Genomic DNA, 15,807 nt, shown 5'->3' on the forward strand with positions numbered 1-15,807 from the left:
TCCTCAAAAAGGCTTCTCTGTGCAACGAAATCATGTCTAGCTTTCCAAAGATTGTATGTATACATGTTTTAGAGAGAACACAAGCAAAAAAATTGAAAAAAAAAAGTTTCTCTCCAGCAGGCCAACAGGAGTAAATTTTTCATATTTTCGCCTTACTTTTTTGTGTGTCTTAAATAAACAGGACTTGGAGAAGCCTGGGGCCACTCCAGCCGAACCAGCCCGCTGGATAACGTTGGACGAGAACTGGGATCCCATCTTTTGCAGGTACTGGTCTGGAAACGGCAGACATATGATATTAATGATTAAAGAAATCATTCCCTTTTCTTCGCTTTTAATTGCCACCTTGACTAATTTTTAACTGTCCAAGTGTTTAATAAAAAGGGGGGCGGGAGGGGGACAACTTCAGAAATACAAACAGTAGCGGCTGAATGTCGTGCGTTTCAATGGGGCTGTGGTTTGGTCCCTTCGGGTCCTTTGCCCCAGCATTGTCCAACACAGGGTCCTCAGCGAAGGATTCTCAGTGTATCCTGGTGTGTCGGGATACAGGAACGTGATGGCTTTTCCCCAAATTGTTAACAAGGTGACAAATCCCGTCAATGTGCTGAAGCCAGCGTGGTGTGGAGACAACAGGGAGAGGCTCTAGAAACAGGCTGGGGGGAGGCTGTGCTGGGTAGAAGGGCTCATCAGGCACAGAAATTAGCACCGTCAGAGGTAGGACATATTTGAAAACTTACTGCGAACTGAAATATTAAGGAATATTAGCGTTTACCATCAGGACGCATATTTGGTGGGGTTGTGTGGCCTTTTGGGGGTCTATTTTGCCCTCAGCACACCCAGAAGTCCCACCTATGTCTGCTGAAACATGCCTGACAATTTATCTCGTCCCTTATGTACACTGCGGAGAGTTTCAGATCCTCCTCGCTCGCCTGAAGTCTCCTCAGCAAATATCCAAGCGCTAAACCCCTAGTGACATTTGAAATGGGGTAGAAGTATTCAGGATTTCTGGGACCGACATATTCATCATCGGGTAGCCAGGCTCTTTTTAGATACTTCTCAGGTACTTTGCATTACTTTTGAGCTCGGCCCCGTTGTGTCTCGGGGGTCCAAGAACTTTAGAGGCATCCCTGTCCAGGAGTTGTTCATTTCCTTCCAACCTTTTGAATAGTCACAGCCTGAACAGGGATGACTGATGGCTAAAATAAATCAGCGGGACAGGTACTTCATAGATCTGTCTGTCTTCAGAGGTGGATCTATCTCTCTATTGATGTATTTATACTTCCCACCCCTCAACCCTTTTCTGCAGACGTTGGACGGTTTCATATTTGTCGTGGCTCCGGATGGCAAGATCATGTACATCTCGGAGACCGCCTCGGTGCACCTGGGCTTGTCGCAGGTACGCGGGGAGGGCGGTAGCCCCCGTGCCTGCCTTCCCCCCCACCCTCCCCGGCTGACAGCGGAGGTGCGTGCGGGGAGGATGAGCGGTGCCGGCCGCGAACCCCGAACCCTTCTCTGCCCTTCCTCGTCCTTCTCTCTCACAGGTAGAGCTGACCGGCAACAGCATTTACGAGTACATCCACCCCGCCGACCACGACGAGATGACGGCGGTGCTGACGGCCCACCAGCCCTACCACTCGCACTTTGTGCAGGGTAAAGTACACAGCCCGCCGCCCCCCGCCCCCCCGCCGGGCCTGCGCGGCCGCGGAGAGAACCGCGCGGAGGGGACCGCGCAGAGGCGGCGGAGCCCGCGGCTCAACCCATCTCTGCCTGTCCCCCCTCCCAGAGTACGAGATCGAGAGGTCCTTCTTCCTGAGGATGAAGTGCGTCCTGGCCAAGAGGAACGCGGGCCTGACCTGCGGGGGCTACAAGGTGCGTGACCCCGCCCGGGACCCCCTGCGCCCCCGCCAGCCTTCCCGCGGCCCTGCTCCGGCAGCGCAGGCGCGCGGTGGGCTGGGGTGGCGAAAACGGGGACGGGGTGGGGATGCGCCCTCTGCCCGCGGGGTTTGTTCCAGCCCGGTACCCTTTTTCATGTGGTTCAGAGCCAGAATTTCTCTCGGAGTTTCAGGTTAAAGAGCTCAAACCACAAAACTAAGGAATCGAGCTCCCTATGTTTTTTTTTTGTTTGTTTGACTTTGCTTTTTAAACTGAAGCTTGCACGACCACGGGCGTTCCCGAGGTGTCTGTGGGAGCTGTCAGGTGACACAATGGCAGCCCTGGGTTAATTCATTTATTTATTGGGTAACTCGCCAGCTTCAGGGGTGGCTCTCCAAGTCAAAGGTTTTGCCCAGGTGTTTCACACGGTTCTGCTGAGGGCTCCTTGGTGAGGACAGCCCCTGCTCTCCTGCCTGCTCGCTGCTTTTGTGTCAGCTGCACAACAGCGAAGAGCCGTGGGGACCTATAACCCAAGGAGATGTTGTGCCACGACGTACACGAACATCTGCTGAACTTCCTCTAGGAAGAAACGCCCTAATAATAGAGAAAAAAGGATGGAAGTACATAAGCAGTCATCTGCGAGGATACATTTAGGAGACATACCTAAATCTACGTCCAAAGATACATTCTGGCTAAGGATCGCGTCTGCTCTATCTATATAATAGACATATCTTACACATATGACATACGCACACATGTAAACTCTTTCTCTCACACGCATACACTCTTCATTACAAAGTTGTAACTGGCTTGGCACTTCCGCGTCTTTCCTTTTTAGAAGAATAATAAAAGCTTAGTTAGGAGGTGGTCCAAAAACCACTTAAGTCAGTGGAAAAAAAAAATCTCGTTGACTTTAATAGGCCTTAGATCAGTGCTGAACTCTTGTATGGAAAAAGCCCAAGCCCAACCCAAAGAGAAAAGCAGAAAACCCTCAGAGAGTGCCGCAGTGCTGGAGCGGTGGGGCGGGCAGCAGCTCCGGGGCACCCGGCGGCCCATCGGCACCGGCCAGGGCGGTGGGGGTATGGCCGGGACCCCCCAACGGGGCTGGGCGCCTGTCACAGCACGCCCTCCCCCCTGCTAGGCAGACCTCTAGCTTTCCTGTGTCTCCGGCAGGTCATTCACTGCAGCGGGTACCTGAAGATCCGCCAGTACAGCCTGGACATGTCCCCCTTCGACGGCTGCTACCAAAACGTTGGCTTGGTCGCCGTGGGCCACTCGCTGCCGCCCAGCGCCGTGACGGAGATCAAGCTCCACAGCAATATGTTCATGTTTCGGGCCAGCCTGGACATGAAGCTCATATTCTTAGATTCCAGGTAGAGCTGGGGTTATTTCCAAATCTATTTCACTAGTCCCTCCCTTATTCTCTCCCAGGCCTCCTCTCCTGTCCTCTCACATACTGCTGTTTGCTGCTTCTGTCTCTTGCAGGGTAGCTGAGCTAACAGGTTACGAGCCCCAGGACTTGATAGAGAAGACCCTTTACCACCACGTCCATGGCTGTGACACCTTCCACCTGCGGTGCGCGCATCACTTGTGTAAGGAGATGATGTTCTTGTAGAGACCTTGCCCCCCCCCCCCCCCGCAGATGGACTTTGGGTTTGCTAGGATTTACCTCTAGGTCGGAATGGGAAAAAACAGCTTGCTGGAGGGGAGGATAAGCAAAATTTGCAGCAGGTTTTAGTGAAACAAGTCGTTAGAGACTGAACTCCGAGCTGGAGGCAGATGGAGGGGTTCGACTATGAAAAGCTATTTTCTTCTCCTCAGCTCCCTGTTGTAGGACCAGAACTCCTCTGCGCAAACTTCAGGCTCTCAGTTCACATTCCAGTTAGGGAAAACCCCTTTTTTCTTGCTCCAAGAAGCCATGCCACTGAAATTCAAATACTTTTGTTCCACTTCCACCAAGTCTCACAAACCTTATCTGTGTATCTAATTCTGACCTCAGTAGTGAGCCCTATTCGGAGAGCTGTTCTTCATTCTATTTTGGTATCATGATGACATTAATACGTGGATAGATGAATAAAAATGATACTAACTTCCGCAAAGTTTCCTTACAGAGACTGTAGCAAGAAATCTCCATGACGATATGTTGGCATGGGGGTAGGTGGTGGTGGTGATGGGATGCGCGCGCACACACACACACACACACACACACACACACTCTCACTCACGCACTCACTCACTCACTCACTCACTCACTCATCCTGCCCCACCAAATGTCCCTGAACAGCCTTTGACAAGGAGCGGCCCGAATCTCAGGGCTCCACCACCTTTGCCCGTGGATTTCGGTCCACGCCGCTTCCCAATGTGCTGCGAAGGGGGTCCCAGCGCCTCTCGCCGCCCACGGGGGTCTGGGGTGTGTGTGCGCCCCCTTCCCAGGGCCGATCCAGACGGAGGCGGGAGCCGTGCTGAGGCTCTCCCCGCTTTGTCCCCGCAGTGCTGGTGAAAGGGCAAGTGACCACCAAGTACTACCGCTTCCTGGCCAAGCACGGCGGCTGGGTGTGGGTGCAGAGCTACGCCACCATCGTGCACAACAGCCGTTCGTCCCGCCCGCACTGCATCGTCAGCGTCAACTACGTCCTCACGTAAGTCAGCCCGAGGGCCGCGCCACGCTGCGCGGGGCCGAGCGGGGCCGAGCCGGCGGCGGGCATCTGCCTGCGCGCCCCGCGCAGTGCCGCGCAGCGCTGCGGGCCGGGCCCGGCGGCCGCGCCTCCGCCTCCTCTCCCCCCTTCACGATCCCGGCTGCTGAGCCCCCGCGCTGCCGCTGACCAGGGCAGGCTCGCCAGGTCTGCTAGGAAACACACTGAACACTTTCATGTAGATGAAGGGTTTCCCGTCTGCCTGTTTCTTTCTCTTTCGAGAGGGGAAAAGATTTAGAGGTTTGTCACCCACATACTTTGCTGCCTACCACCCCACCCCACCCCCCTTTTATTTTTTTTTCAGCTTAAATGCACCCGGCATTAACTAAAATTTAATGCAGCGTAAAAAAAAAAAAAAAAAAAAAAAAAAAAAGGTTTCCACGTACGGAGTTATTTATACTCAACAAACAGGACATCTGTTTTTCTTTTCAAAAATCTGGGGTTTGAAGTTCTTAATTTCATCCAGAGTCTCTATCAAAGCTCCGAGATTTCTTTTTTGTTCTTGGAGAGCGATCCTTACAGTGAACCACAAAGCAAGTTGGTGACCAGAAGGGTCAGTTAAACTTTTTAAAAACCAAAATAAAATAGTTGTTTTTTTTTTTTTTTTTTTTAATATCAGTGACTGCTGAGATACCATATATCTCAACGCACTTCCTAGTATTTGGGGTTGTGTTCTAGCTATGCTGCTTAAACTGAAGCAGGGAGGCCCCGTGAAGGAAGGGACGCTCGCTCGGGCTGTTTGGAGGTGTTTATCGTTGGGATTGTCAGCATCTCCTGCAGGCACAGCGGCAGCTGCTGGCGGCCGCACTGATGCTTCGTTGGGACCGTAGGGCCGGTCGGGGCGGCGGTACCTGTAGATCCTAGGGGCTGAATATTCCTCTGTTCCGCTGCTCATTTCATATTCCGGAGGCAAATGTAGGTGTTGGGAACGTCTGAGAGGTACGACCCTCCGCTCTTCTAGAACTGCAGCATCGCGGTTTTGCCGTTGCGGGTTTCGCCCATGGGCAGGTGGCAAGTGGTTTGGTAGCCGAATTTAAGACGTGCTTCCCAGAATCAAGTGGCTCGGTACGGAGGGAACGGCTCTGGCCATGTGTACAGGCGCGGCTGGTGGGGTGGGGAAGGAGCTGGGGATCGCGGCACCTAGGATGTAGTCACGTAGGTACGCAAGGTGGTAACGGGCATCGTGCTTCTAGCTGGGCAGAATGGGGTTATGGCGCCTGCATGAAAAGGCATACATTTGGGTCAGTACGCTGGTGTAGGGGGTAAACCATGACACCCTTTAAAAGAAAACCCTTTTTATTCGCTTTGAAAAGGGACAGAAGTCAGTGTATCATAACGCTAAGAAACAAGGAACCCAAAGGCAACTAGCATGCTAGAGTGGTTTTGTACCAGAAAGGCTACATGTTTTCCTATGAGCACCTGAGATTATCGGTCGTTTCCCCCTCCTTTAATCCTCAATGCGTGACAATCAATCACGGAACTCTACCTCAAATGACCCGAGTGGAAATGAAACATCCCAGCGGTTCAGCTTAAAGTCAGCTGGGGATCCGGCTCGATCTGTCCCCTTCTTGCCGGGGTGACCACCACGGCACCAGCCTTTCAGGCTGGCACAACAAAGCCAGCAGGGAGTACCCTGGTCCCCTGGGGGCCGGTCAGACAAACCCTTCGGAGCTGCTTCCCAGCAGCGGGACCGGTTACACCATCTGCCGCCCTAGCCCACTTGCCTGCACACCAGTGCCGCGTTCACCACCAGTGCAGCCCAGCCCAGGGTGGCTACCAGCGGCTCGGAGGGGCCGGGGCCACCGCAGTCAGCTTGTTCGCAGTCCTTGTTTGCGCCCCCGCAGCCGCTGCTCGGCCGCGCCTCCATCCGCCCGCCCCGGGCAGCCCTTGCGCGCCCCGCCGGCATTTCCCCGCCGCCTGGCGCTGGCCGTGGGGGGGCCCAGCGCTCACAGCCACCCCCACCCCCCTAAAAAAACCCCAAACAAACCCCCAAACCCCAACCGACAAGCACCGCTGCAGGCGAGACGGCTTCCCCGGTTACAAGGTTATATTTAAACCCGTTTTCAGCCAGGCTGACATGTAGGAGAACTAAAGTTCTTTCAAGATTTCCCTTGGAGAATGAGCTTACACCGCGGCCCGACTCCGTTGCGCTCGGTGTAAGGCTCCCCTTGCTCTCTTAGCTTAATTGCTTCGAGTGGGGAGGGCGGCAAGAGGGCAGAGAGGGAGCCAGGCTAGCCAAAATGTGGATGCTGAATGCTGGAGGTTCATCGTTGGTTGCGGCAGCTGCCATGTGCTGCCAGGGGCTGCAATGCAGGCACCGCGACTGCTTTAAAATCTAGTTTTGGTATGCTTGGGTCCTCGAGGTCTCATCAATCCTGCCTGGCTTTCCTTTAGGGTGTTGCAGAAGAAGGGATTGCATCCTGCTTGCTTCTGCGGCAGGGCTGCCACTGCTGAAATTGCTGCCCTGGATGCAGGGCACAGGCATAGCTTCCACTGCAGTATTATTATTATTACTGTTATTATTATTATCATCATTACCCTATGGCTAACCTGCCTTTTGGAAAAATACATGAGAAAAACAGGCTGCACCGTGTGCTGGGGGCTGTAAGCAGCAAAAGGGCTGGCTTTTAAAAAGGTGAGATGTAGCCAGCCTCTGAAATGAGTAACCTGAGGGGGAGGGGAGCTGCTGGGGAAAGGTTCCTTGTGGGAGAGTCGGGCAGGTTGGATGCTGAACTCATACCTAGCTATTGCTTAATTGCCTTAAGGAGTTATTCAGAGTCAACATTTTATCACTCAAATGAGGAAGGTAGGTGGTGAAAATACAGGGTAAAAATGAGAGGTTACGAGGATTTGGTGTTTTCCTCTGTATGAAGCAGACCCCATCCAAGGAGTGCTGAGTAAAAGTCCTGTAGCACTCAACATTTGCAAGTGTTTAATGGACTTTGTTCCGGTGCAAATCCTATAGCTACTGCAGTTCCTTAAGGATGACATTGGATTATTCCAGTAAACCTGGAACAGCTGACGTGTGTATATGTATGTGCACTTTACCCACCCAGCAGTGGGTGCATGGCAGAGCCACTTGTGCAGATGCAGTCCCTGGCAGAGGCACTGGTTTGCCCGCTGCAGCCTGTGTCATGTTATAAACCCAGAGAGGGAAAACCTGCTTACGAAAGAAGAAGACAAACCTTTGCATATTGATTCTTGTGTATGGATACAGAAGAGAAAGCAAAAGAGGTGCAAACTAGTGGTTTTGCAATAACAGTCGTGTTTGGGATCGCAGAATGGAGCTTGAAAGGTGGGATGCCTCTTGCTGAAGATTCCTTTGAAAATAGGTGATAGTCTTTTTCACCCAAATGGGGTGAAAATAGCAAAAGGGATTGTGAGCTTTGGAAGGTATGGTGCAGGTTTTTGACCTGCTGGGTCCCTGGTCCCCTTGCACGGTACTTCTTCACTCAGGGAAAGCCCTAGGAGTTTTTTTAGTTAGCTCATGAGATAAGGAGCTTTTTCTCACTATTGAGAGGAACCTGAGTGCTCTGATATTTTGGAAAGGCATGGATACTGAGGGGTGTAAGTGCCAAACTGGTCTGTAGGACTAGTTTCAGTGCAGGCTGAGAGGAAGAGCAAGAATCTCTTACCTTGTAGCTTCCCAACTGCCCTGGGTGGTATAGATAATGAAAATAGAAAAAATGAGAATGGGTTTATGCAGAAAGGACTCTCCCCTCCCCCCCCCCCCCCCCCAGCTATGAAAATAAAAAGGGGGTAATTTCCAACTTCAGTAAGTCTGAAGCTTTGAAAAAGTGAGTTCTAGGCTTGAGGATGAATGTTTGTAATAAGCATACATGCTGAACTAAATAGGTATGGTGGCAAGGGCATTTTAGCAACAAGAGGAAAGGTTGTTTTCTGTGTAACAGCAGTGTGTCAAAAATTAATATAAATGACCTTTAAGGACTCCAGCTTTAAAGCACACGTATTTGCTCTTCTTTGTATTCTGCTTGGCATATATGAGTACAGACACAGAATATTTGTTTCTTATTTGTTCTGTACACACAGTTGCCATATCATTGATTATTAGCTGTGCATGTTTATCACATAAAGGGACTCAAGTATGAGTCAATTAGTAGAGAACGCAACTGCTGAAGTTAAGTTTATATTTAGATTGCAAACAACCTCCCTTTAAACAAATGAATAACACAAAGGGCAAATCTTTTGACTTTTTGAACGTGAGCAAATATTATAATAATTTGTCTCCAGAGAAAGCTAAGGAAGTTTTCCTATATACGTTTCATTGTCCTTTAGCATTTAAAAGAATAGCAGTAGCAGTAACATATACAGATAACATGGATTAGGTACCTAATTGTGACTAATCTCTGTTCTGATGATACAGTACATCTATGATATAGTTCCATCTGACCTCTTTACATTGCATTATGTAACTGGCTGATTAGAAGCACAAATTAAATGCAATTTGTTTGAAAGATTATTCTACAAACAACTGCCATGTTGATGAATGTTTTACTTAATGATGCAGTAAATGCAATTTAGAATAAATTAACCATTAATTGTATCTACACACTTAATCTTTAAATTATTATTACTATTTATAGCTTTGTGTACTACCAGATTTAAAATGATTGTATGAGCAATGTGGTGTCATTATGTGTGATGACTCAGACTTTGAAAACAATCCTTCCCAGCATATTAAGTGGGCTTTAGGGCAATTTGTGTTTCAGGTGGAAATAAACCTCTCCCCATATTTTTTGACAGTTACAATGAAATATTTTCATAGCTTTTCATAGGAATCCTCTTTTTGGCCTGTCTCTGGGACATCAGGTCTCACCTTCTTGTCTTCCTAGTCAATGGGAGAATCCACAAACTCTATGTCCACACCTGCAGGCCTACCTTAAGTGTTTTTCTCAAATTGACCTGTCTGGAATTGCCACAGGGTCTTCTCATTAGACAAAGGCAGATGCATGTTCTCTTGTATTTCCCAAGTGTGTGATGGAGTATGTGGCATAATGAAGACACTGGGAAAGTTATTACTTGCAGAAGTAATCCTACTACACCCTTTTTCATATCATTAGTGGAACCAGTTGTATGAGTAAGCTTAGCCATCTAACATTAATTCTCGACATTAGGCTTAGTGGCTTTAACTGAATAATGTATTCTTTCTTAAATAGTTGTAAACAGCAGAAATAAATTTGAGCTGCTACTTTTCCTTTATATTTCTCAGTATTAATGGGAATTTTGCCACTTGCTTAATTGTGCACAGAACTGGGTCCCAATTTATCTGTTCAATCTGCAATGTACTTTTCCTAAGACTGGAAAACCTACCATCATTCACATGATTGAATTAGCAATGTAAATATATCAAGGAATTGTTTTAATAAATCAAAGTGCTTGGGAAGCATATGCCTCAAAGGAAAAAAGTATAAAAGGATTCTTCTTGAACTACTCAGTGCAGCATTCTGTTTGTTTGCCATTAGTTTTTATTACAGACTTGTCTCCCTGGAACATTGTTTATATATATCTTGCAAATAAGAGACAGGCTTTTCCAGGTGTCCACAATACGTTTCTGCAGTTCTTTGTTCATGTAGGGGCTTTCTTAGCTACCATTTGTTTAATTCACTCCAAATTTCTATGCTTGTATTTCAACCAGGTGACTGTAATGGCCAAGGCACTAAAACTGGGGGCCAGAGTCTACAGTCACTGCTCGCATGAAGAAAGTTTTATTTGCTAAAGTAAGGATTAAAGGACTGCAGCTCAGATCCACAGAAAAGCAGTCATTAGTTTAAATGCATGCATACTGATAGTCTCACACAGCATGAAATTCAGGATTGCAAGTAAGTGTCTCTATTCCAAGAAAGAAAAGCGACTTCAAATGCTTTCCACTTCATCCTTTTCCCATTCGGCATACCAGCTGTTCCAGACCTTTGGAAACTCCCTCCTCCCAAACACTGAGTTACAGATCTTGTAAAATGATTGTCTGGGGCTGAGACACATTCAGCAAGGGCAATGGCTGGAGTAATTACTATCTCCAGCTGTCTGCCTCACTCCACTGATGAAAGGTACAGGGCCTGCTCCAGGGATTCTTACTCCTAAAATGCCACAGTTTATGGCTTAAGGTAAGCTGCCGCAGATTTCACTTTACATGGAAGCATTGGTCTGTACACTGTAGCACAGCTGTTATTGCTAGAGAGGTTGTTCACACTTTATTCTTACTCTGCCCTTCCGCACTCTGAATGGCATCAATGAGGTTTGTGAACACCAATACAGCAGCTGAGAGCTTCAGTCCTGTGGGGATCAGCACCAGTGGTCCTCCCACACAGCAGAGCAGGGGAGACCATAGGCCATGGAGCTCAGGGTTATGTTCATTGCTCTGTGAGAGTTCAGAGACCTGGAAAGAAGTAAGGTGGTTGGAAGAGCATCTGCTGGTTTTACCACATGGCATTTATATCTTGTCTATGGGTTGTGTCAGTGGCTGTGCAGCAGAGGCAGGCCAAGCCACTGAACTGCTGCCTAAGGATTCACCTCCATGCTATCACTGCCTTGATACTCTGCACAAAACTTGATGCAGAACTGGCTCCCGCTCTCATAACAGCAACAGTGTGTTCCTTAAGCAGGTTTACAGTTTTACTAGCTCGGCTTCTGTTTCCTTAATCTGTTGCATGTTTGCTCTTTTTGCTCTGTGCTGCATCTCAGTACTCTTGTGGCTCCCGTGTTGTTTCACTGTAATTATCATGAGATACAACAGGTGTGATAAGTTACCAAACTACTTCTGAAGTAAGCACTTCTCTTTATGTTATGGTGGTTTTGCTAGTTTTTATTCGTATACACACAAATGTGGCATTTCGACATGGCCTAAATTAAGTGTTAACAAATAAATCTCCTTTGTCCATTCAACAGTGGCAAGTATCTGTTTAAAATCTAATTCGCCTTCCCTCACCTCTCTTTTGTACTTTACAGCATGGGCTAGGCTCCAGCACACATGTTCGTACTCAGTAGGTTACTTCAGAGGCAGCCCCTTTCACTTTGATGACACTATTTATGGAGGCAGGCATCGCTCTGTGTGAACAAGGGTATAGTGCCTGAGCCTTCTGAAGGCTTGGGATGGCTGAAGTCTGGAGTCAATCACATGATCTTTAACACAGTTAGACAATTTATTCCTGTTGTTGTCTTTTGTTATCATCCACTTAGTGCAATTAAATTGCAGAAGTCCTGATTTACTAAAGCACTTGAGCACATGGCAGGCTCTAAAAGTGCTTAGACATAACTTTTAGTACATGATTATATCCTAGTGAATTCGGTTTTGAAATAAAAGGAAAGCCGTAGGCACACGCTTAAAAATAAGAATATTCCTTGGTGTTGCCATAATAGAGATGACTTGAAGGACGTGTTTGTTACTGTGTTGAATTGGGACCTAATAAAGAACAGCCGTAGTTTTTCAGCTACAAACCACTGTGTATAAATCTTGGGGACAGCAACGCTGAAAATAACAGCTATTATCTGCTGAAGTTTCAGTCCAGCTATGGAAACTCAAATGCCTGGCTAACTAAAGTTTGGACATATCCCTAGCATTGTGTGGATATTTTGACATAACCTAGAGTGAAGATCCTTAAACATCCAATATTCAATGTTCTTACATCTGTGCTGTCGGTTAGGAAGTGAACATGCACAGTCTGCCCTGAAGGCAGCCTGTTCCCAAGTAGCCTGTGGCTTCGATCATCTCTGTACTATGTTTGGCAGCTGGTAGCCTGGGCTGTTGCTGTAGAAAACTCTCTTTCCCTGACTTAGTTGTTGGTTAACTGAAACCCACCCAAAGGCATTGCACGCAATTTTTCTCTTGCTGTTTCCAAAGACTGTTTTGTACCCACAACAAAATCATAATCTTCAATGACTGCTTCACAAGGCATATCCCAGTAGAGTATTTGCCCAAATAAAGGCCGGATTTGGTAAATAGCTTGATAGCATCCTCCCATTTGCAGCCAAAATGCTGAAAATAATTCTCTTGATCCTAAGCTGCTAGTAGGAGAGAGAGTTACAGAAAAAGTGCCATCTTCTGAAAGACGATCAGCCTCCTTAGTGCTTTCTAGTCCATGAAAACCACCAAGAGGTGTGGGAGCGTGGCTTCAGTCCAAAGAAAACTGCATGTCTGTGTGACTACAACCGTGTAACTTAACATGGGAATATGCAGTTAGGGCTTCCATGATGATATCTAGTGGGTTCAAGAAAGCAATAGGAGAGAAGGTGCACAGCACCGTTTGCACAGGTGAGCTACTCCGGCGTTGCTGTGTATGGGCTACAGAAGTGGTCACCATAAGCACAGTAAACCTCACGCATTATGATATACTAAACTTGTTGCACAAACCAAATCAAATGTTCAGTTACTTCAGCTGCAGATGAGCTGTAGTGTCGGTCCAAGGACAGCTGTAGGTTGTCAGTGGAGTCGATCTGCCTATATGCTTTGGACATTTTTATGAGAACATACAGCAGCCTGATCAGAGACACTTGTAGGCATCCAAAACCCCTTGATAAATGTGCACATGAAGCAGTGAAAACAGAGTGGCTAAGGCCTCTGCCTGTCCTAGTCAAAGCAAGGACCAAGAGGGCAAAGGTACTAGTCAGGTGATAGATTTAAATTTCTAAAGAAGATTTTAGCTTGATGTTCCTATGTTTTATTAAATGATTTTTATTTATTTGTTGAGAAACTTTAGACACACCTAGTAAGTATTTCACTATCTACAACCATTGAACCCACTGGAGACTTATTCTTCAGTTTCATAAGCTGGATTTTAACATGGGCATGCATTTCTGGGACTGTGTATGTTAATGCTGAGTTCTTGTTAGGAGTATTGTCAAAAAGCATTAACTACTATTAAAAAAATCTCCTGAATTTGATAGAAGGCATGGGGTCAGCAGTAGTTGTGCCATATATGGTGGTTTAACTTATTCCGTGGCCCAGAGGGTCTAGGTAGTCAAGCAGGTTATCTTGTATCAATTTTAGCATTTAATGGACCCACTTAACCAATATAACCATGTATAATGTATACTTTCAGGAGACAGAATCAGTGATTACCAGGAAAGTATCAAATAAAATGGAGTATTATGGGCTATCTTACAGCCTCATGATACAGGCTTTTCTCGCTATTTGTTTCCTGTTTTATCAACATCAACTCTTTATATGTTGTATGTCTATTAAAGCTGGATCATCAAGCCTGAGTCTGATATGAACAGAGCCTTAGACACAAGTGGCAAGTAATGTTAGTGAGATTTGGCTGCAGTAGTGGTTTGGTTGTGCGTGGGAAGGAGTTAAAAGGCAGTCTAACTCAGGTAAAAATAATGAAATGAGAAAACAGGTATATTAATTTGTTAAAAAGTCAAAAAGCCCTTCTCCTCACATGCCAAGGATGACGTGCAAGTCCTTGCCTGTCTTCCTCCCCTTACCTACTCTAAAACTTAAGCCAAACAAGGTTCAGTTGAAAAGCATTTAGTAAGATGTCATTGTTGCTTGCTTTGTGGGCAGGTAATGGCCCACAATGGCCCTCAGGGGCGAAGTGCTGTCCCTTGGCCAAAGCCGAGGAACTCTGGACGGGTGAATGGGAAAGACTTTCATTGTAGAAAAATCTTCCTTCTTCTGAGGAAGGTGAAAGTCTTATCTCAAGAAAGTACTAATCTGATGAAAGTGATCTATTGCAGATGGGACCTCTTCAACAGATGGAGTTCATGAATCCTTTTGGATTTAACATGCCTCTTCACTATGGGGTGCAGCTGACCACAAAAAGTAGGCTGGAATGATGGACAAGTATGTTATGAGGCACGCAGATAGGAAATTTCCCAAGGACGAACAAACAGAATAAACAGCAAACCACTTTCCAAGCACATAATTTTGCTCAAATAAACTATGGCAAGATCACAGAAGCTTGTTCAGAAAGTCATTGCAGAAAAGCTAATTTTTTGAAGTGTTCACCTTAGGATCTTAGGAAAGTTTCACAAGAAAAGATTTAATTATGGGGAACACAGAGGAGTTGATAAAATATGAAATAATAATAAATTAATTTTTACAGTAAATTATGACAGCAAATTGTTAGGACTAAGTCTTTACTGCACAGTTTCAAAGGAACTGAAGTATGAAATTGTTTAACTGCTGTGGTAGAGAGTGTAACGTAAGAACAGCTATAAGGGATCAGGCACATACTGGTGGTGGTCATGGCAAATACTTTGGAAAGAGTTTAAAAATAGGACAAGCATGCAATAATGCTTCCCCAGCACTTTGTCCCAGTCTTCAAGAAGTTCAAATGACTTCCTAGAAAGAGGTGAGATCTTTGAGTGTATTAGCTGTCAGTGTTTTGGGGTTTTTTTTCCATAAATTTATCTCCTTACCTTTTGAAACCATGTGAGCCTTTGCCAAGCTGAAGTAAATGTGGTAAGAAAGTTCTCCTTTTGTTGTGAATGTGCCACCTTTTCATTCCTTTCATAGCCCTTACTTCTTGCATTAGAAGGAAAAGTGAAAAACTGCTTCCCACTCATTTTCTCTATGTTGCTTTTAATTTACAGATCTTATTTTCTTCTCCCAGGCACCTCTTCTTCAGTCTGAGGAGTCTTTTTAATTGTTCCTCATAGAAAGCCTGTTCCAAGCCCACCATCCTTGCTGTCCCACTCTGAGCTTTTTCAGGTTTTCAGATGGGACAGTCAGAGTATGCAGTATTTGAGGTGTCAGTGCATGACAGGTATAAACCTCATTTTTATAATCCTCATTTACTACATAGTCATGCATTTTCTTACAGGGCAGTCTGTGTTATCAGTGACCCCTCTGCAATGTGATGAATCTTTCTTTTGTGAAACTTCTCAGTGTAAGTGAAGAAACATATACATTAGAGGATTCTTCACTAAAACAGGGTTTAAGGCTACTAGTTTTAGAAAGAAAAATCTGAAACTAGCTTTTAAAGACCATACTTAAGCTCCATAGAGGAGACTCTTATATACATCCCTAGTAACTTGGAGTCCCTAGCTACATAATTATTTTTTGTGGCTTCTAAACACCCAGAAAGAGGACTTTTACCCATTTTTGTGTCAACTTTTCAGCTGCTGTTACTTACAAAACATAGAATAGTCAAATCTTGAAAGCATCTTGGCTGTTTTAGCTCTTATTCTTGCCATGAGGGGACAGATCTGGTATGAGGTTCTTATGTCTAAAAAAATACCTGGATTTTAAAAAGGAAACTCCCACCATCCATCAAGAAAATAATGA

General features: G+C 46.3%; 1 protein-coding gene across 1 annotated transcript in view; it reads left to right on the plus strand.

The window, feature by feature from the left end:
- Positions 1 to 15,807, plus strand: part of SIM1 (SIM bHLH transcription factor 1) — a 48,541-nt gene that overhangs the window by 10,726 nt on the left and 22,008 nt on the right. Inside the window, exons 2-8 of the mRNA XM_040598805.1 lie at positions 182 to 264; positions 1,304 to 1,393; positions 1,539 to 1,647; positions 1,781 to 1,866; positions 3,043 to 3,242; positions 3,355 to 3,461; positions 4,361 to 4,508. Of these exons, the coding sequence (XP_040454739.1) occupies positions 182 to 264; positions 1,304 to 1,393; positions 1,539 to 1,647; positions 1,781 to 1,866; positions 3,043 to 3,242; positions 3,355 to 3,461; positions 4,361 to 4,508 (823 nt within the window). The remainder of the gene's footprint in view (positions 1 to 181; positions 265 to 1,303; positions 1,394 to 1,538; positions 1,648 to 1,780; positions 1,867 to 3,042; positions 3,243 to 3,354; positions 3,462 to 4,360; positions 4,509 to 15,807) is intronic.

The sequence above is a fragment of the Falco naumanni genome, chromosome 6 (genome assembly GCF_017639655.2).
Source record: "Falco naumanni isolate bFalNau1 chromosome 6, bFalNau1.pat, whole genome shotgun sequence".
Taxonomy (NCBI): Eukaryota; Metazoa; Chordata; class Aves; order Falconiformes; family Falconidae; genus Falco; species Falco naumanni.